The sequence below is a fragment of the Scophthalmus maximus genome, chromosome 22 (genome assembly GCF_022379125.1).
Source record: "Scophthalmus maximus strain ysfricsl-2021 chromosome 22, ASM2237912v1, whole genome shotgun sequence".
NCBI classification, from domain to species: domain Eukaryota; kingdom Metazoa; phylum Chordata; class Actinopteri; order Pleuronectiformes; family Scophthalmidae; genus Scophthalmus; species Scophthalmus maximus.
In genome coordinates, this window is record NC_061536.1 from 4,863,376 (window position 1) to 4,883,935 (window position 20,560).

The 20,560-nt window shown below is 44.1% G+C and overlaps 1 protein-coding gene across 3 annotated transcripts; it reads right to left on the reverse strand.

The window, feature by feature from the left end:
- Positions 1-157: 157 nt before the first annotated feature.
- cpne4b (copine IVb) lies at positions 158-19,949 on the reverse strand. 3 transcript variants are annotated; one of them, XM_035621390.2, is made up of 16 exons: positions 19,633-19,948; positions 16,067-16,256; positions 13,490-13,669; positions 10,525-10,596; positions 10,228-10,302; positions 9,637-9,720; positions 9,437-9,526; positions 7,530-7,628; positions 6,840-6,920; positions 6,101-6,160; positions 5,846-5,979; positions 5,548-5,602; positions 5,276-5,327; positions 4,492-4,625; positions 3,809-4,045; positions 158-1,128 (listed from the first exon to the last, which is right to left on the reverse strand). In XM_035621390.2, the coding sequence occupies exons 2-16, from the start codon at positions 16,235-16,237 to the stop codon at positions 997-999; spliced, it is 1,656 nt and encodes a 551-aa protein (XP_035477283.1). In that variant the 5' UTR covers positions 16,238-16,256; positions 19,633-19,948; the 3' UTR covers positions 158-996. The 3 variants fall into 3 exon arrangements, with proteins under 3 accessions (XP_035477283.1, XP_035477285.1, XP_035477284.1); XM_035621392.2 differs by lacking the exon at positions 7,530-7,628 and having other exon boundaries at positions 19,633-19,949; XM_035621391.2 differs by lacking the exon at positions 10,228-10,302.
- Positions 19,950-20,560: the final 611 nt, after the last annotated feature.

A 20,560-nucleotide genomic window follows, 5' to 3' on the forward strand; every position in this document is an offset into this window, starting at 1 on the left:
TGTGTGAGGGACAGTGAGAGAGAGAGATATTCTGGACGAAGGTGTCTTCGAGGTGACAGTGTTATTTGCCTGAGTGAAGGTGTGTGTGGCAGTTTGGTAATACACACAGCACACACACATGAACACACCTAAACACAAGCATCAGATCACACCCAAGTGAGAAAACCAAAGTGTCTTTATTGTAATCAACATGCAGAATACAGAAAAAATGTTTTTTTTCTCACAGATGAGAATCTACCACACACACTTGTATCTATCCTCCCTAAACTCTTAACATTGTAAGAAGGTTATTAAGAAATTATTACAATTATTCAGTTGTTCATTTCCATTTAGCAAAATGTCAAACAGATCTGTAGAAAATAACCCCAAACACCCAAGACACCCTTGAATGTCACTGGAATGACAGAAATACTTTATTTCATAACTAGCAAGCGGGGACTGAAGACCGGATATTAGCAGTAGCTAAATTATGCATGCATTTATGCAGTGCACTAACAGGGACACTACCATTCCCATAATAACATTTGCAATGCTAATTCTAAGCATTTCGGGCTGTGCAATCACATACTTTGGCTCGTCTACTCACAGATCTCCCATGGGCCTATGTACTTGCTAGTTATCTGAATAAGGTAATTGTGTCATTTCTTTGGGTGGGCTATGGTTTGAGTCGGCATGCTGGCTCAGAAGACTGCTCTTATTTCTATAAACGTCTTTCAGATATACAGTAGATAGTAATAATTTCCCAGGTGATGCCATGGCCACACATGCAATAGTCATCAATGGAGTTGTTCAAATTGTTTCACCAGAACGAGCTAATTCTCTGAGCTACACTACTGTATGTCGTATGCAGTACAGTTACATGTTTGTGTGTCTATGTGTGCTTGTGCTTTTGCTTGTGTATATGTATTATACAATAAATAAATGTATATATGTATATATGATATACAGTATACTGTATATGGTGTATTTGAGTGTATGTGTGCATGTAGTCCATTGTCAGGGGCTGAATGTTCTGGTGGACTCATAGTCTGACATGCACTTGGGTTTGATGCCTTTCGCGTTGTAATAATCCACCACCTGGTTAGGGACTTCTGCCAAGACACTCTTAGCCAGAGCAGCTGGGGAGGCCTGCAAAAACAGATACAGCAGAGAAGGAGGAGAGAGAGGTCACAAATACACACACATCACTGACCATGCGTGATTCTTAGATGTCAGAATTTAATGTTGAGTCCGATGGTGTCAAAGGGTCTAGAGAGACGGATGAGATCAGACAAGCTCATTTGACAAACTCCAAACATCCCCGCTTTCACCTTTTCGCCCTCTACTTCCACAGCTTGGTTACCAGATACTGTATGCGCACAACAAAATGTCACAGAAAATAATTGCATCGCATCTTGTCTTGTCTCGAAAGACAATGCACATTCTTTAAAACATGTATTGATAGTGTTAAAATTAAAGTCGGAGTTAAATTAAATAATTGTATAGTTAGAGTTGTATGAGTTCATCTAAAATATCCAGTTTTCTTTGTTCCTATTCGGTCTATGTATTTTATCATTATTATTATTATAAAAAAAGTAAATTCATTTTTGGTGAGGTGAAGCTGTGAGACTAAAGAAACCCTTTCAAAATATTAAGGGAAAAAGGTGTATTTTCCCCAAAAAGTACTGCAGTCAAGCAATGTCAGTCTGCTGTAAACATCCATACAACAACAACAACAACACTAATTGGAGGTATAAAGACCTGACAGACCTATTAGTGACTTGTTTTTTTAAATGTACAGAAAAAGCTTAAAATGATCAAACACCCAAAACGTTGGTTACCTAATTTACACTGAGTAATGAAAAATGAGAGGAAGAAATTCATATATGACAACACACACACACACAGCTATGCACACACAGTCAAGTCAGCCACTTGTGAGCACGCACCCGTATGCTAATGTACCACACACACTTCCAAATCTGAGAGTCTGTCATACTCCGTCTCACATAATAGAAGGAGACAATGCATCGTCAAAGTGCGCCCACCCATCTCCACCCTCCTCCTCCTCCTCCTCTCATTTCCTCCGTCCCTCCTGCTCTCTCTCCTCCGCTCCTATCTACCTGTTATCCCCCGCTCTGCCTGTCACACAGCAGCTTCGTCCTGCTAATCCCTTCTGAAAAGAAACGACAGAGCAGAAAATCACCTCTCCACCTCTGTCACACGCTCCCTCGCTCCCTTTTGTCTTTAGCCCCGGTCTCCTGTTGACCTCCCTCCACCACCACCACTGGGGATGTCTTCCTCCCTCTACTTCTTCCTTCACTGTCCCTCCAGATTTTCGTCTTCACTTCCACTCTCTGCCTGTATGAATTTTCATGTTTTTTGGGTACACTTTATGTTTCTACACCTTTTGCTCAGGTCTTCCCCCCTCTCTCTTTCTGTTAAGCTGGGATGATTTCTCAATCTGTCAGAGACCAAACTCACCATAACAGACCGAGCCAAACAGACAGTGTGTTGATAGCTGATGTGTTTTGATGAGCGCACCAAGCTTATTACGCCCACACTCTCACTTGTCTCCCCCTGAACGTAGCACTTCCTACCACCCTCCCAACACGCACTTGCACACACACACACACACACACACACACACACACACACACACACACACACACACACATACGCACACACACACTGAGCTCCTGTTGAAGTGGATTAATTGCTTACCAAGTATTAAATGCTTCTGCGAGTCTGCCCCATGCAGAGTCACAGCAGTTTATGCTCATATTTATTTGACATCAAATGACCTGTATATGTGAAATGCAGTATTAGTTCATTCTTAATCAACTCAGTTAATTTCAGCGGTGTTTGGAGAACTTCTTGCAGCTAAAGACACCCTGTGTAACTTTTGCTAAACAGCTAAACAGTCGCCATAAGATAATAGTCATACCAGACCAAGTAAGTCTGTTGAAGAGCGCAAAATGATTTACTGTTGTTTTACATCTATTACTCCTCTTTTTAATTATAAGAGGCTTGTGTTAGTCCCTCTTTCAACAGTTGCATAATCTCACTTATGATAAAGCCGAATTAATTCAATTGGCAAGTTTATTGCACTTAATTTGAACAATCTATGCTGTTGAGTCTGCTGCAGATTGAGGCCCAGTAGCCGCAGCCTGTTTGCTTGTCTTTGTGTGGGGGCATAGATTATTATCAGAGGTTACGAGGTTATATTTATTGGGATTTACATGAGCCTTGTGTTTACATTGATATCTGCATTAGATGTGAAAAAGCATGTGATGGTTTTGAAGTAAACTATGAGGGCCATAATTGGCTCGATGGCTGCTTTTAGTCCACCACGGACCTAAATCATTATTTTCCTGGTTTAAACTGTAGAAAAACAGACAGAGGAAAGAGCAATGTTTGGTACTAGGGAAGACCCTCTCAGGTATTGGCACCAGTACTGAAACATTTAAGGCTTACAGCCTTATTATATGCCTGCAAAGATACTCCAGACATTTGCCTATGCTCTTTAATATTGTTATTCAGCTTAAGAAAGCTCTAAAGTTTCAGGTAAACAGTCTGGAGTCCACTATAGCCATGCTGGATGTGAGGAAGTAACTACACAGAGTACAAAACATAGCTAAAAAATAGCATCTGATGTTAAAGTATGTTATGAAACCCATTCTGCTGCATTATTATATGGTGCCCAATTTGCACGTCTTGATGTTTCCTGACTCCCCTACGAGAATTAGTCACATCAAAGCTCCATGATTTTTCCTGACATTCAAGACTTCCACCACACCCTCCACCCGTTTTCCCCACTGCCACCCACGTGTTTGAAGTCTTTGAAGGGGACGAACTGGACGATGTCACGGAGGACGGGCTCGCCCTTGGGTGAACGCAGGATCCCGTCATCCCCATCCAAAATCTGCATGTCTGTGAAGTCGGCGTTGCCGACGCCGACGATGATGACGGACATGGGTAGGTGGGAGGCGTGCACGATGGCCTCTCGTGTGTCTGCCATGTCAGTGATGACGCCGTCTGTCAGAATCAGCAGGATGAAATATTCCTGCGAGATGGGTGAGGAGAGGGGAACGGGATGATGGAAAGGTAGAAATATGGGGGTGGAAGAAGGGGAGATGTGAGGAGGGATGAACAGATGTTCGCTGAATTAAAAGTTTTAAAAGTGACTTCTTGTCAGGAACCAATTTGAATAAAACTCATTCTAATCCACTAGAGAGAAGTGGGAGACATTAAGGCAGAGAAGAATTTGTGCTCTACAACGTATGACTGAAATTAAATTAACATCAATCAATTCCCCCCTCTTTTCAATTCATCTCTTTTTGCCCTTCTTTGTTCTATCTCCCCCCAACCTCTGAGGTATCTTTTGTCTTTTTCATTGTCGTTCCTCTTCCCTTTGTTTTTTCCATGGACCTGTGCAAACACCAAACAGTCACAACAACAGGGACGACAATGGTTCAGACTTTTGTTTATCTTTCTCATTCTCTCCCTCACCATGGCCTCTTTGGTGTGCATCTCCTCTGAGGCAGACGAGGCCACTTTCTGGATGATCGGGGCGATGTTGGTGGGCCCGTACAACTGGATCTTGGGGAGACAATTCTGGTAGGCCTCCACCACACCTTGAATCCCTGCAACACATGAAACCGGTTTACTTGCTTCTTGCTTATTGCTCTTCCTTGTCTATTTATCTGTATATTACACTACGCTAACCTCACCAGGTCAAGGTTCTTTTTTGCCAGAAAAGTATCTGCATACTATTGCACTTGAAGGTGACGCAGCATTTTTCAAAAAAGCATTCCCTTGTGGTCCACACAAAGATGGGACGGCAAACACTCAGCTTCGCGGCAGGAATGCCGCTATGTGGCGAGAAGAGCGCAGAAGCCCATTTCACACATACAGATTAGTGTTTTTTTTCTCTGTATGTTAGAGGCCGAAATATTTCCTGCAGCATAGTGACGATTAGCCCAGTTGCATTTGTGTGTGCATGCCTGTGTGCGCTTGTATGTGTGAGAGGAAGAAACAGAGGGTGGGGACAGATACAGAGAGAGAAATATGGGACTGACAGGGAGGGAGAAATGAGAAACGTGCAGTGATGCTGTAGGACTGTTTTGGTCCTGTGAAGTATAAATGTGCATGTTAAGAGAAGTGTTTGTGTGTGTGTAAGTGTGTGTGTGTGTGTGTGTGTGTGTGTGTGTGTGTGTGTGTGTGTGTGTGTGTGTGTGTGCGTGTGTGCGTGTGTGTGTGTGTGTGTGTGCGTGTGTGGGACCGGCACACTCACCAGCACACTCAGGATTGTCCTCATCGAAGTTCACAGCAAAATCGTGTGAAACCTTCATGTGGAGCAGAAAGAAGACCGGGCCTTTTACCACGCCGGCAAACCAACCACTCAGCACAACATGTTCTGTCCAATTTACAGGTTGACAGATGCATTCTCCTTTCATGCTGATCAGAAGAAAACCTCTGCCCTTAAAAGAAATCTCAACTCTAAACTAGCTGAAACTCCCCTCTGCAACTGCAAATACACACATACACACATCCCCGAAGTCCTACCTTGAAGTCAGGAGGTATCAGAGCTCCGAAGCCAAATGCTGGGAACATCTTATCACTGGAGAAAAGAGAGAGACACATGATTCACAGGAAAAAGATAAAGCTAGGGAGGGAAGGACAAATGATGGACAAAAGCTTTGAGGTTTACGAAACACTTTACGCACTGAAATCCCTTTAGTCATCAAAGGTTTTGAACATAAGAGGGGAAATCTAGGGATGTACTTGAATGTCTGTGTTCGTTCATGCGAGCGTGCATGGGTGTGTGTGTGTGTGTCAGCATGATTGATGGAGTGGTGTCTACCTGTCATAGTCTTGGCAGATCTCCCCAACAGCCACTAGAGCTTTAAGATACTCATTAGGCTGGTAGGGGTGGATGTAGTGGAGGGAGCAGCTGTTTCTGGGATCCCCATTGGATGCTGTGAAGTCTATTGCCACCTGACACACACACACACACACACCCACATAAAAAAGGATACGCTCACGTGGCAAAGGTGGTCATTGATAGACGATGACATTCTGCTGTAAATATTCAAGAGATTGTATGAGACAAACTTACTGTGAACTGAATTTGACAACCTCCCATGATGTAATCCAGGAAGGAATACATTTTGATGATCTGTGAGGAGATAGATTGAAATTTATCATCAACATTCACTGGATGTGAAAAGACAAATCATCTGTCTTTTCCCTAACTTCTTTCTCCAGGAAAATATGCAGAAACATACAATGAAGACATTGGCACATACTGCATTCACATACAGTAAACAATACATGTTTGCCCTTATGTATATACTGTATCTATACAAAGTATTCAGTAGGAAGTTTTATTTAGCTCTGCTTCAACAGCAGAGATGCTCGTACAGTGATGCTTGAAATTATTGATGAAAATTTTTAGATTATAAATTGCTGTGTTGATAGTGAGAAAATTAATCAAAGACAAGTTGTGTAACTGATTAATAATTATTCATCAAGCGTATAGGCAGAATATTGCCTGATTTGAGTTTTTCAAATGTGAGGGGTTTACTTTTCTCTGTTGAAAGCATTGCAAATCTTATACCTCTTGATTTTGGACTCGGTCCGACTACACATGCAATTTAAAGAAATCAGTAATGGGAAATGTGTGACGGATATTTTTCATAATGATATGCCATTGAACAGACCAAACAAAAACCAACTATTGTAATATAACTGATTGAGAAATAAACTGCTACAGAAAGTGATCATTGCAGACTTCACACAAAACACAAACTGCAGAAAGTTGAGAGATATAAGAGACTGATGTTGCGTCACTTCACCTTACAGTGGTTGAGCGTGACCACACCGGAGTTTCTGTAATTCTTCTTCTTCATCTGGTATTTAGGGTTGATGCACTCCCACTGAATATAGGAACGAACATACACACAGATTGTGTTATTGTTGGCGGTGTATGAAAGTTTGAAAGGAGAAGGCAATTATACATGTATTACATGAAGGCGCAAGGGCCATAGAAAAAGAGCAATACCTGCACACTGACGTGTGAAGTAAAACATTTCTTGTTAAAAACAAGATGTATTTATTGTATAGCTTCTGTCCATGGCATTGACTCCAACATGAATGTATTGCATATCAATACTGTATATAAGAACATGATGCATGCTGACTGTATGTGAGGAAATTGGAGGAATATGTTGCCCTGTGCTCACACATCATTCATACTCTGCCGTTAGAGGAGATTTAGTGTTCAGTGTCTTGCCCTAGGACGCTTTGGCACACAGACTGGGAAACCACCCCCCTTCTGGTTAGTGGACGGCCCTCTCCACCCCCCGAGCCAGTCACCCTGTAGCACCTCCCTTTGGGACTGACTGCATTTGGATTTAGTTTTCTTGAACGGTTATTCGTTTCAAAGATCAAACTGTCCATCTAAATAAATCTGTGTTTAGGAGTCAGTGTGAGGAGTGCCTCTCATCAGTGTGGCTTGACGTGAGTCTGCGTGTTTATGTGCTCACCTGCTTTCCCTCCTGCTCTGCCCTCACCTCCTTGTACGTGGTCTGAAACTCCCCGATAAAGTCGTGTTTTCCATTAGAGTCCCAGTCCCAAACTGTGCACTGGAACAGGCACAAAGAGACACACACACATACACACACAAGAGCACACATTCTCTCAGTTAGAGCGAATCTGTCTCACTGTCACCTTAACACACACACACACAAACACACATGGAATTGCAGGCATGCAGGGAAATGCCATGCTGAATGATTGATAAGGTGGTGTTGGTGGGGGGGCAATGGAGGGGTGAAATATTAATCTGAGGATGCTGAGAGGGATGCGGCATAAGAGACAGCTTTGTGTGTGCGCATGTGTGTGTTAAGGCGTAATAGTTTGTTTCTCTCAAAGGACCTACAGGACAAGATAAATGGCCCCAATCACTGGTGAAATGCGAGGGTCAGCGGGCCAAGTCTTGGCACATGACAAAGAGACAATTCCACAACTTAGAAGGCAACAATATCTGGACTGTCAAACAGAGTCTGCACAATCAATAATATTCAATAAAGCCTGTCAATAGAGACGCACGCAAAACACACAGAAAAATACTTCTATGATGAATGCGTCATTTTGCTGTAGTGCTTTGTAACCTTCTACTTTGAGGTCACCTCGACAACTAGCAATCAGAAAACAATCCAACAACGCCTGAATAAAAACACGGACTGGCAGTAATCCCCTTACTTCCTTTCTCCCTCTTAAGCTCTCAAGTGCCTGCACCTGATGTGTGTATGACTTCTTTTGTCTGTGTGTGTGTGTGAGTGTGTGTGATAATTTGTGGACAGTATGCGCGTGTGTTTTTCAACAGTAATGTTGGTGGATGCGGGAATGAGCACTTGCTTTTGCAGCCTTGCCTCAATTTGAAGTTGCTGAGAGCTGTGCAAGTGTGTAATGAAAAAATGAAGAGCCTCCGTTCCATTCACTGAATACTAACTGTTGGTTTAGAGAGGGAGAGAGACCAACGGAGGGACAGAACGAAAAGAAGAGAGGTGGACGCACACAAAGGGGAGAGACAGCCAGAGACTGCAGAGGAGGGTGTATATGCATTTATGCATTGGTCAGTTAGGAGCCAGGTGAACTGAGGCTCACGTCTGAATGGAAATCTCTGCCCTGCCATTTCTCACTATAGCTGTGATGCTTCAAACAGGTAGCCCTGGAAACCATAGCCGATGGCGTGCGTGCGTGCGTGTGTGTGTGTGTGTGTGTGTGTGTGTGTGTGTGTGAACACGTGTGTGTGTGTGTGTGTGCGTGCGTGCGTGCGTGCGTGTGTGCATGTGAGCCCTTTCTCCTGCTGTCAGGAGCCGTGCAGAGTTAAGACGGCTCTGAATATTTAATGAACAAGCTCATGTTTATTCATGGAAGGAATAACTGTTCGCAGCTGATGTGCGGCCACCACTTTCACACATCTGCGAGCATGCGGACGCGAGCACACACACACACACACACAGAGGTCTATTCTGGCAAGAAAAAGTGAGAGTTTAGGACGACCACTGAGCTCTTTCACACCCGTCTGACTCTTTAAATAACACAGTGACATCAGTATAGGCAGCACGCGAGCTAAAATTGAGATGATGAGATGATTGAGGCTGTTTTGTGATTTGCTCAAATTGTTTTGCTCGGTTAATGTATACCTGTGGGTGTACTGTATCTCTCATCATTTGTATGCCACACAGAAGCAAAACATCTCGCAAAGATTTACCAGCAGGCCCTCGGGTGCTGTTCGGCCTCAGCCATCTAAATGTGTATTGTTTGTCACTGCATAATGACGCGAGCGGTGGCCAAGGTTTTGCTACACCCACATTGTGCATTATGCTTGAGGCTGAATAAAAAGATGTGGCCATTATCATGACTTGCTAAAAATAGTTAGACTCACCTTTAGCTCCCTGTCATGGTCACCACTGCAGAGCGTGTTCAAGGAAACTTTGAAGGATTTCCAAACTGGGCTCAGGTTGTTCATGACCGTCTGCGCACATACAACACACACAGATAAAAAATGTCACAGTAATTGTTGTAATCACAGATCCGAGGTAGTCCACCACCTTTCACTGTGTGTTTGTGTCTTCTTGTAATTACCTCAGTTCTGTGCACGAGCGACTCTGTCCCATCATCATTCATTCTGAAAATCTCAAGGAAAGGGTCTGACTTGCTGAAGAAATCCTTTAGAGGGAAAACATGCATGTTAAGCATTGCCTCGGAGTTGCCTTTGATCACCATAAATCATTCATACAATAACACCATCATTATTTCACCCCCTTTCCCCCCTTTCTTCCTTGTTGCTTCCAACAATCCTTTCCTGTCCTCTCCAATTTATCTGTCCCACCCCTGCTTTCTTCCATCTTTCCCCTAAGGCAAAACTTGTTTGGATTAGTCATCCGTGGCCGTGTGTGTGTGCAAGTCGAAGCTGCAAATTAATATAGTTATCTGCGCGTGTGTGTGTGTGTGTGTGTGAGTGAGTGTGTGTGGTGGGTGAGCTAGGGGGTTATTGAAGGAGGGGGTGCCCACCTATATTTGAAGGCCTCGTCTAATGCCAGATTGTACTTCTCTCTCACACACACACACACACACGCACACACAAATTCATATCTCTGAACATTAATTCCTCTCCCTCTCATTCCTGAGGAAGACCACCACTTTTCAAAAGTGCCCACACGGTTGCACACACACCTTGTCGTCTAGCTTACGCGCACTGAAGGAGAGCTCAACGTAATCGTCATTACCAGACAACTCCTCTGCTGTCACCTTTACAGAGCGGCACGGGTAGAAGAGAGAGGTGAGAGAAAAGTAGAAATGTGGAACAGAACAGATTGAACACGCAACATCATCAAATGAATTATCTTCAGAGTGTGTGTGTGTGTGTGTGTGTGTGTGTGTGTGTGTGTGTGTGTGTGTGTGTGTCTGTGTGCTTGTGTGTGTGTGTGTGTGTGTCGCTGTGTGGGGCTGACTTTGGAAACCGTGTCATACCGTTATAGATGACTTTCCAGCAGTGTTTCCCTGTTTGAGTAGAGCTTTGGTCAGTTTCCTCTGTGAGACAATCTGGAACAGACAGAAACAAAGACTTCACGAAACAAGCTCCCACATTCTAGCGTTTCCTGTCAAAGGGACGGCTCTTAGTGTCACCCTGGTGTTTCCCAGTGCTTATCGTTCATATGAGCCTGTACTTACACATCCAGTGGACATTGGGTCGCACAGCGGAGTCACCTTTCTCACTATCTGTCAAATGTAATTTCCTCTGCTTTTCTATCTGTGGCTTCATCTGCCAAATTTAAGTGAAATATGCGCTCTCTGTGTGCTATTCACATTTTTTTTTTACTGTCCATTTGCTATAAAAGTGATAAGAGCGCTGTTGCTCCGCTGGGAATCAACCACACAAACAGACAAGCCAAAAACAATAAGTCAAAAGCTCCTAAAGGCTGCAGAGGGAGGTGTTTCTCAGTGGGATCTTTCGCACTAGCAACACTTTCTAGTTTACATCCAAACAGTGATACAGGTGATACATGGGTGCATTTCGTTACTGGAACATTTCAAAAAGCTGTGTGCTTTATTTTGAGCAGAGCTTATCTGTAATTCAATAGGACGCGAATCGTTTTGGAAGATTTCATTTTAAAATCAACTCTATTTAAACCTCCAAACACTGATGTTGTTGGCCACTTGGGGGAAGTCGAAGCAACACAGCACACAACAAGGACACAGTGTCACAGATTCAATAAACCTGTAAGCAAACGGCTGCCTATTAACAGATTCCAGCCGTGCAATATCCTCATTCATTTGGACTCATGTTCATGTCCGTCTGGCAAATTTGAATCTAATATTTACTCTTCTAAATATTTACCAACTCTTGGGTAAACCTCTGGCTCTTTTGCTGCAAAAAGCTCCAATCTCTGCTTAACTTTGCCTGTTTGGTGCTGGGCAGGTACTCACGGGGAATGCGGAGCAGCTGCCTGCTGCTATCCAAAACAATGCTGACATCAGCAACGCGAGTGCACCAGAATAGTGAAGTTGCAGGGAGGAAAAAATCAAAATGCTGAGCCGAAGGACTGAAACGCTCCTTGGATCTGGGGGAATACTGCAGAGTCGGGGTGATACAGTAGTTTTCTGCAGGGTTCATGACGCTTTTCACATCCAAGCAGTCGTGTTATTTATTATTTCCCAGTGCTGACACTTTAGTAGTTATGGGGGGGAAGCCACTCTACATGGAATAAAGATTTAAATTCAACACAGTACTGCCACAAAAAAATAGTAGTAGTATATAGTAGTATGCAACACTTGACAAGACTCTGTCTGTCTTGAATTTCACTAAACAGATTTCTGTCACTTTCACAAATCCCCATACACTCCTCTGATGCTTTCACATTGCACTGATACAATGCAGTCCTTTCCTTAACAAAGCCCTGGACTGACAGCATCCACAATATTGGTGTTCACGCCCAAACTACAACATTGGCAGCAATTTATGCCATTTCAGTAAAACTCTCTGGCTCTCGCCGCCAAAATCCTCCTCTTCCATGTCAATTATCTCAGTTCTCCCCACTACTCTGAATCCGCCTGCTTTGCATTGCTGATAGCGTCTCTGACAATGAGAAGTGGATCCTGGTGGAAACAAACATTTTCATTCCCTTCCATGTGTGACAAGGGCCTTAAAGCTATGGGAACCCCTATTCCCCCTTGACTTAATATGACATTGGATGGTAATTTCCTGGAATCAACATACTCAGCTTGTTAATTAGCGCCACTGCAATTCCAGTTTTCATTCAAAGGCTATTAAGTGAAGCATGCGAATAAAGCAAATCTTTAAATATTGATTGCAACTACACCAAAACACCATTAAGAGGTACAGCGAGACCATTAAGTGAGCAACACAACCGTTTCTAATAGAATATGCAAATATAAATCCCCTGAGAACATAGTCTATCGCACCCACAGCGTTTTATGTAACTAATGACTCAAGAACAAAGGAAGCACAATATAAAATGCAGATGAAAGAAGCCGACCTCAAGTGAAAATATCACACTAGGACTTCCACACAGTTTAGATCAAAGCTGACAGAAGCAACTTTTTGCCTACTGTATACTGGTCCCCTATAAGTCTTGCTTTCACCATGTTGTTCTCTTGGCCACCGGGATGCGTTTTTTTCAGCACAAAGGACGTGCGTCTCCCATCGCGTAACCAAAACAAGGAGGAGAATAGAGTAATCTATCCCCAGTGATGGGAATGGCAGACAGCGCAGCAGGCGAATTGACAAAAACAACTTGACCTTGCAATAGAGAAAAAAATCCCGTTGATGGAGGAGCAAAAGCGGGCAAAGAAGGCATGTGATAGAAAAAGAGATAGAAAGATAGAAAAACAAGAGTGAACCTTAGACGGGCATTTCACTCCGTGGAGAGAGCTCCAGGACTTGAGAAAAGCCTACTACTTATCAATACTACCAGGCGTTTAACTCAAGGTTATTTGTTCAAACTGGGGATTTTTGTGTTTGTTTTCTGCTTTGGACAGTAGCCACGCTGCTTGTATGGAGTTAGCCATGACTCTCAGGCTTCCAGAAGTTAAGTTAGTTAACTCTAGGAGCCAGAAATCGAGGTGGGAGCTTCAGCGGATGTCGACAACTTCTTCAGGAACTCAGAGAAAGGTACCTGAGTCCTTACTGGCATTTTGCTACTGCTGCGTCTTATTACCACCTGGAACCACTATGGGCACGGAAGTGGTCTGTTGCCTCTCTAATTTCACCCAAATTTAAAGTACAATGTACCTGATACATGCCGTTTCATATTCAATGACTAAACCTGACTTTAGATTAGACTAAGACTAAGATTATTTCATTTTTATTGAACAGTATGCAGTGAAAGGAAGACGGTAAAAAGCAGAGTGTGTGTGACGTGGTTTCAAAATTGATCCCAATTAATGATTCCACAAAAGACTGTAATGCACTGACCTGGCCTAAGGTGCACTCCATGGCTCCCAGGAAGTCAGCGTCACGGAGGCCATTGTTGCCAGAGCTGATGTCATGAAGTTCAAAGCGGAGCCTCTGCACCTCCTCAAAGTAGTAATCCACCAGAAAGATCTTGGAGAAGACTGGGCTGCTGCTGCTGCGGATCACCTCTGTGCGGTCCACCTGCAAACACACACGTACACACACACACACGTACACACACACACACACGCACACGCACAAGGGCAGGTGTGCGCGGACACACAAACAGCTCCAGGTTAACCTCTCTGAGAAGATCACTGGTACTGGTGCTTCTTGCAAACAAACATACACAAATAATGTACATATGAATAGTTTTGCCTGGAGTTACTGTAGATCCCTCATCAGTCCCAATCACAGTGTTTATTATGTGGATGCTGTGGCTGTTTGACAAGGATTTTTCACAACAAGGCCAAGGAGGTTAAATTGAGTTGGCAAATTAAGCTATTATCACTATTTCAATGTTGGCAATTTCACTTTAATTGGTCCTTCCACTTTGGAAGGACCATAAGCTGCCGCTGTGCATTGATTCGGAGGCCCAGCAGACTTTTCAGCAAAGCAGCAATTACCACAAGTAGCAGTTACCACATTGTGAACACTTATCAACTTGAGAACTGGGATTGCACGTGATTCTTGATGGCTCAGAATCACACAAGCTGTTTGACCAAACACAGAAACAATTATAGTCTTGACATTGATCGCGCATTATCTTCTCTCTAACTGGCTGATACAGAAAGAAATAGAAAAGTCAAAGAAAAGTTGAGCTGAGGGCTCCCAACAGAATCTATCTAACGTAAACAGCAACGACTGTTTCCCTTTTATTGCTGATAACCCTTTGGCACACACGCACGCGCACACACACGCACACACACGCACACACTTGCACACATGCACTCATACAGGGATGAAACTGAATGGCACACCAGCCGGCCTTTTTTTGACACTTACCTCAATAGGCTGGCATCTGATTAAAGCAAAAAAACACATGAACAATCTCACACATGCACTCACACACACAAAAACACACACAAACACATACACACACACATGCACGCACGCGCCCAGTGGCTTGAACACTCTCAAAAAAAATTATCCAATTAGGAGTGTCTGATCTGATGGGCAGTGATAACATTTGTCCATTCCCACACTCCCACAAAGGGGCTTATCGTAATACAGACACAAATTCTCACTTAATCTCTCTCTCTCTCTCTCTCTCAAAAACACACTCACATCAGCACACTGTACAAAGTAGCCCTTTGTGAAGCCTCCAGACAGAATAATGCCGCACTAATTTCTGAGTGTGTGTGTGTGTGTGGGTGTGTATGACAGTGTGTATGAATCAGTAGGTAAACGTCATTCGTCTTCGCATGTCTTTACTGTAGTAGTGGGTCAGTGCAGCAGTGAAAGTGTGAGACTGTGCATGCGTGGGTGTGTGTCTACATATTTAAAAGGAGGGCAGTGCTCTCCGCCTATGTCTTGTCTTTTCCCACCGATAAAGGAATAGAGACACAGAGGCAGATGGAGATTCATGTCTTCCTTAAGATTCATCTAGACTTATTTCTTCCCTCATACTGTGTTCTGATAGTTCAGCCTGTACTCATGTTAGGGCCACTGCTTCAGTGGGAATAAGCTGTTTCGTATATAGGAGGTTCTATATAGTCCTTGAAAGAGCAGCTGGCTCCGCAAAGTAAAAAGACTCTTACTAGTAGGGAGTAACACCAGTTTTCTACCTATTGTCCCATTTTTTAAGAGCTAACATTTGTACAAAACATTTATACAAAACATTGTTAGATTTTGGTTTGTCTTCCGTGATGATTAGCATCCATAATTCATAAGATCCAATACGTAACCCGCAATTTATCGTGAGAAGGTTAGCGACACAGTCACAGCTCTGCATGGTAGCTCCGGTTCTTGATTAGACGCAATCGTTTTGTCAAACATGAATTCAATGGTGCGTTCGAACAGGTCCAAGTAGCAGAACAGTTTCAAGCACATGCAGAGGAATTCATAAGGAACCATCTGCAACAGAGCCTTAAACGTTTTCTATATCTGACTGGTACATCAGGTCATGGAGAAGTGGTATAGAGTATGAAAATAATAAAATAGCTATACAATAAAATTCACCTTGAAGACTTTGTAGTAGAAGCAAATAAAAGACTATATTTTAGCTCATACATTTCTTGGACAAAATTCAAATGTTAATTGCCAGTTTATGAAAGGTCAATTTCTGTAAAGTGACATCAGCTTAGGCATTGATGAAGCCCAAGGTGGATTGTTGAAAACTGACAAAAATCTATCAGTGTCAATCTATAAAATGAACTGCCTACGAAAAGCATGTGCACGTTAGAAACCAGCGTTCTCATTCAGTTTGTCTTCCATCCAGCCAATCTGCTGTACTGCTTTACTGTTAGAGACAGGTTACACCATGAATACTTTGCCTTGTGGTTATCTCATCTTGTGATTACGAAACAGTCTTCCTGAACTGGAGACACATTTCCACATGGCACCACCCGCCCCCCTTATCCCAACCCATCGCTGTACCTCAAACCACTGGCCGTGCGACTGCATCTTCAGCACCACGCAGGGGTCGGGTTTGGAGAGGGCGTCGCGGTCCGAGATCCCCCGGGACGCCACCCTGAGCTCCACTTTAGTCAGGCATGGAGAGCTGATGAAGCCCAGCGTGGCCTCGGCAGACTCATAGATGTTGCTCATGCTGTAACGCAGTCACACACTGAAAGTAGAGCGACAAGAAAAGACGGCCTTAGTTTGGAGATTGTGATGGGATAGACAGACAGACAGACAGACAGACAGACAGACAGACAGACAGACTGACAGACAGATAGATAGATAGATAGATAAAAGATCGAGTGAAAAAAGATCCCATACGTTGACATGAGCAGATGCAGTGGCCCTGACTAAGCAGACAGCTCTCAAACTGTTCAAGGTCAGCTACTGAATATCAAACAGGGTCCCCGAATACACACAGATACACACACATTCTGTACAGTATAAACACAAACACACACACAAATATGCACTTAAACATGTTAATGACTGTATATATACATGCTGTATACAGATGAACACACACATGCACATAAAATACACACACACACGCACGCATGCGCGCGCACACACACACACACACACACACACACACACACACACACACACATGCAGTACATTGCTGAGTAACCAACTTAGGTTTCTCCTGATTTCTCCTCAGGTTTCGACATAGGGTATAGGGTTCGCAGTCCCTGAATAGAATACAGTCAAGCATCCAATCCCTGCGACAGGGATGTTTTTCACATGATAAGACATTTTCAGTAAAGCTGTATATGTATGTAATTATTCCGATATGTCAGTTTAAAGCAAGGGAATTTGTTGGCTCTACACACAGCACACGCAATGCTCTTAAAGGCCCCACAGTACATATCCATCAACCACCACTTACTGTACAGTAGGTGTTTTCAGTGTTTCTGCCTAATAGGATCTCCTGCTGGCATACGCAAACTAATCTTGATTGACATCTTCCTCAAACTCCTTTTAGTTTGGTTGCACCTGTTTAAGTGGAATTACGTTATATTTGTCTGTTAAGTATGAGGCTAACAATTAGGACTGGAATCAGGGGGGACACAGCCAACCTGGCTCCCACCACAGGCATCAAAATCAGCCCAGTAGCACATCTGCAGGTCACTAATCAACACCTAAGCCTCTACCTCACGTGTTGAAGGAAATATAGGTACAAAATGATGGCATGTTAATGGGTAGTACACGGGATAATATTAATAAGACTACCATAATTATAATTCAGCATGTCTCCTTCAATCAGAGGCTTTATTGTCTAAGGCTGGATCAAGTTGACACCTACAGCAAAGCTGTACTATTACATTGAGAACGCATGCATAAGTCATCTCAAAATGCATGGATGCAATATCCCAGTCCATAATGTTCAAGAAGCACTCAGCTAAAACCCATGGTAGCCTCAGGTCCAGTTAGTCTAAACTAAAGGATAACCGCAGGTCTCATGTGCTAGATGGTACAAACTGAATATTAATGCAGCGGTCTCGGAGGATCATCCTTTGGGAGCAGAGCTCTTGGAACTGGGTCTGACGCTGACCTGAATCTCTCCTTTTCTCTCTCTATTTCTCTCTTTCGCTCTCTGTCTTCCATAATTCATGTTCCAAGTGTGTGTGTTGGCTCGTGGTAATTATTTTTAGCGGAGCACAATGGACTGCCTGTGTACAGACAAATGTACGTGGACAGAGCCCCAGGGCAGGTGTGCGACACACAACAGAGCTGTGTGGCACACAGTTAGTTGTGTTACTGTATGTGCCCCTGCGCATGGTACTGCATGTCATTTTGTGTGCGTGTGCGTGTGTGTGTGTGTGTGTGTGTGTGTGTGCGTGTGCGTGTGCGTGTGGGCGGGAAGCAGCAGATGCCTGTCTGTTCCGGTTGACAGAAGATGACATTGATAGTGACGGAGGATGTGGAAGACACAGTCACTGTATAAGAACATTGTGCAGAATCTACCTTAACAGCACAGTAAAGCATCAGCTGTCACAGGCATTGCACAATGCCAGAGGTGACAATGAATTTCCATATCTCACCTTGTCATAGATAAAATATCAAAATGTGGTACCAGTAAACAAACCAGTTCACAGCTGGTGTAGTACAACTGTATTCCTAATCCAATGCAGTGTGATGAGGATATTTGGTCTTATTGAGAAAGAAAATTGACGTTTCCCCCCCAGAATATGTACAAAAACAAACTTTTAAATAACTGCAGAACTACGAATGCTAAAGTGTCGCGCTGCTCTATTGTTGATAGGAGCAACCATCGCAACCAGGAGAGTGCAAATTGCAGGTTGGGCGGCTGAATGCTCGGTAACAAAGCGGCCTGCGTGCTCTGAAATTGGTGCGTAAATCAAAAATGATGCCCAAACAAAAACCAAAATAGCACTGATTGATTGCTGGGCTGTGTGAGACGACTTGAAATCATTTCAAGGCTCCCTCGCTGTCAGCTTTTACTCTCCACTCTGTGACAATCAATCACGGCTCAGAGCTCAATTGTCACGATCCTTGACTCTGTGTGTGTGTGTGTGTGTGTGTGTGTGTGTGTGTGTGTGTGTGTGTGTGTGTGTTTGTGTACGTGTGTGAGTGAGTGTGTGTGTGAGTGAGTGAGTGAGTGAGTGAGTTTGTGTGCACACACGTGTGTCCATTCACCTTCACCTGTGTACACTGTGACAAATGTGACATTAATGATTCAGCTGCAGGAAGGACCATGACACTTTATACATTGTAATTGCTCGGTCACATATTGATTATCAGACAAAGTGGAGTAACATTGACCTGCAGCCACAATGCAGGCACCATAAGCGGAAGAACTATATGTGGCACATTATGCAATGCAAAAGGGAATATTAAGCACCACAGGTGATTGCAATATGCTCAGCTGAAGTGAGTGGACCCACGAAAGGCGGCTTGGTGTGAGAAAAGACAGAGAGGAGTATCAGAGGTGAAGCAGTCTGCCATGCTGTGGACTCAAAGTGTTATCAGAGCTGGCAGAGAGGGAGAGAGGTGGGAGTGAGGGGAGACTGGGTCTGGGAGGAGAGGGGGGATTAGAGAGACAGGCAAGTGTGAGTGGATGTATAGCAAGAGGGGGAACGAGAGAGGAACAGAGAATGAAGCGGATCTCCACCTCCCATGTGGATTATCTTGTCTTATAGCACTCCAGTAGAATAGAATCAAAGCAGAGGGTTTCGAAGAGTATAGCCTAGAGGGTTTTCCTCAAAAGAAGAATCTCTCAAGTTCCTGTGAATTACTGTGGGATAACATTTTGTTGCCTAGGAGTATTCTTTGGGGGTTTCTATTTCTACATGATACTTAATTAATCCAGTTAATATAACACTGGCTGTTAAACGCTAAATATGAAGCTGCTGACTTACCTTACTCCTCCTGCATCAGGCTGTATAGCCTGATGCCATCACTATACATGTATACCATTTACAAGACACTATGGAAAAAGGGAGCAAATATATGGAACAGCCTAGATACGTCCCGCAGCATCCCGGGCTGCTGTCATCTCCTGCAGAGGGAAAACTCACCTCAACGAGCTGGAGAAAAGATCCGAGCGCAGCCGAGCAACTTCACCGCCGTTCGCTGAACAATCACGGATAACTCACTGCCTCCGTACCCATCTCCCTCTCCTCACTCTGATTGTCTATGTGTTTTCTCCCTCTCTCTCTCCCTCTCTCTCTCCCTCTCTCTCTCTCTCTCTCTCTCTCTCAATCCCTTACACTGCAGAGCTCGGCCGGTTTGGCGCTCACAGCAGAGCAGTGCTGATTCCCGATTCCCACGGGGTGAGCGCGGCGAGGATGCGCTCCGTGCTCCTGGGTTTACTCCGGGTGAAAGATGGGGAGGAGGAGGAGGACGAAGATGCGCCACTTAACAGGAGTTTGTAATCCGCTGGCTCCATGGGGGGGAGGCGGGGGGGGGGGGGGGGGGGGGGGGGGGGGGGGGTAACCTGCGGGGCCAACGGAGCGCGGCGCGTCAGCGCCATCTCGTGGCTGTCGCGGTGTACCTGGGCACGTGTAAAACTGATTTTCCGGTTCTCCGCCTTGATTGGTTGCCGTGCGCCTCAGAGGTTTTATAATAAGCGATGAGCGCACATCTCAGGCATTTCCTCTTTACTCCACGCTGCTCCAGGTGAATTTAAAACGAGCAGGGGGGGGGGGGGAGCATGGATTCACCTTTGTCATCTGTGTAGCCATTAGTTTTCCTGTTATTCCTGCTTTTTTTTTTGTTGCATAGCGACCTCTAATACATTTAAACCGCGGTAGTTTTAAGTTGGATATTCACTCCGGTCCCATCCGCGACTTCTTACCCAGTGTTGGGTGCAGGAGGACGGTTAGCTCACCTCCCGGAGCCTCGCGCTAAATCGCTGGAAGCTTATTTAGGGACCGTCAATAAATTACTGTTTGATTGACACGATAGCAGTGGCTTGCCATGCTGATCGAAAAATATTAGTGAAGA

What these genes read in the sequence shown, in the direction of transcription:
- cpne4b (XM_035621390.2), bottom strand. Translation starts at nt 16,237, where the DNA reads ATGAGCAACATCTATGAGTCTGCCGAGGCCACGCTGGGCTTCATCAGC. An exon ending in TCACGCTCAACCACTGTAAG is followed by an intron (nt 6,161 to 6,839) that starts GTGAAGTGACGC and finishes ATCTCCTCACAG; the next exon opens with ATCATCAAAATGTATTCCTT. An exon ending in TGATACCTCCTGACTTCAAG is followed by an intron (nt 5,328 to 5,547) that starts GTAGGACTTCGG and finishes CTCCACATGAAG; the next exon opens with GTTTCACACGATTTTGCTGT.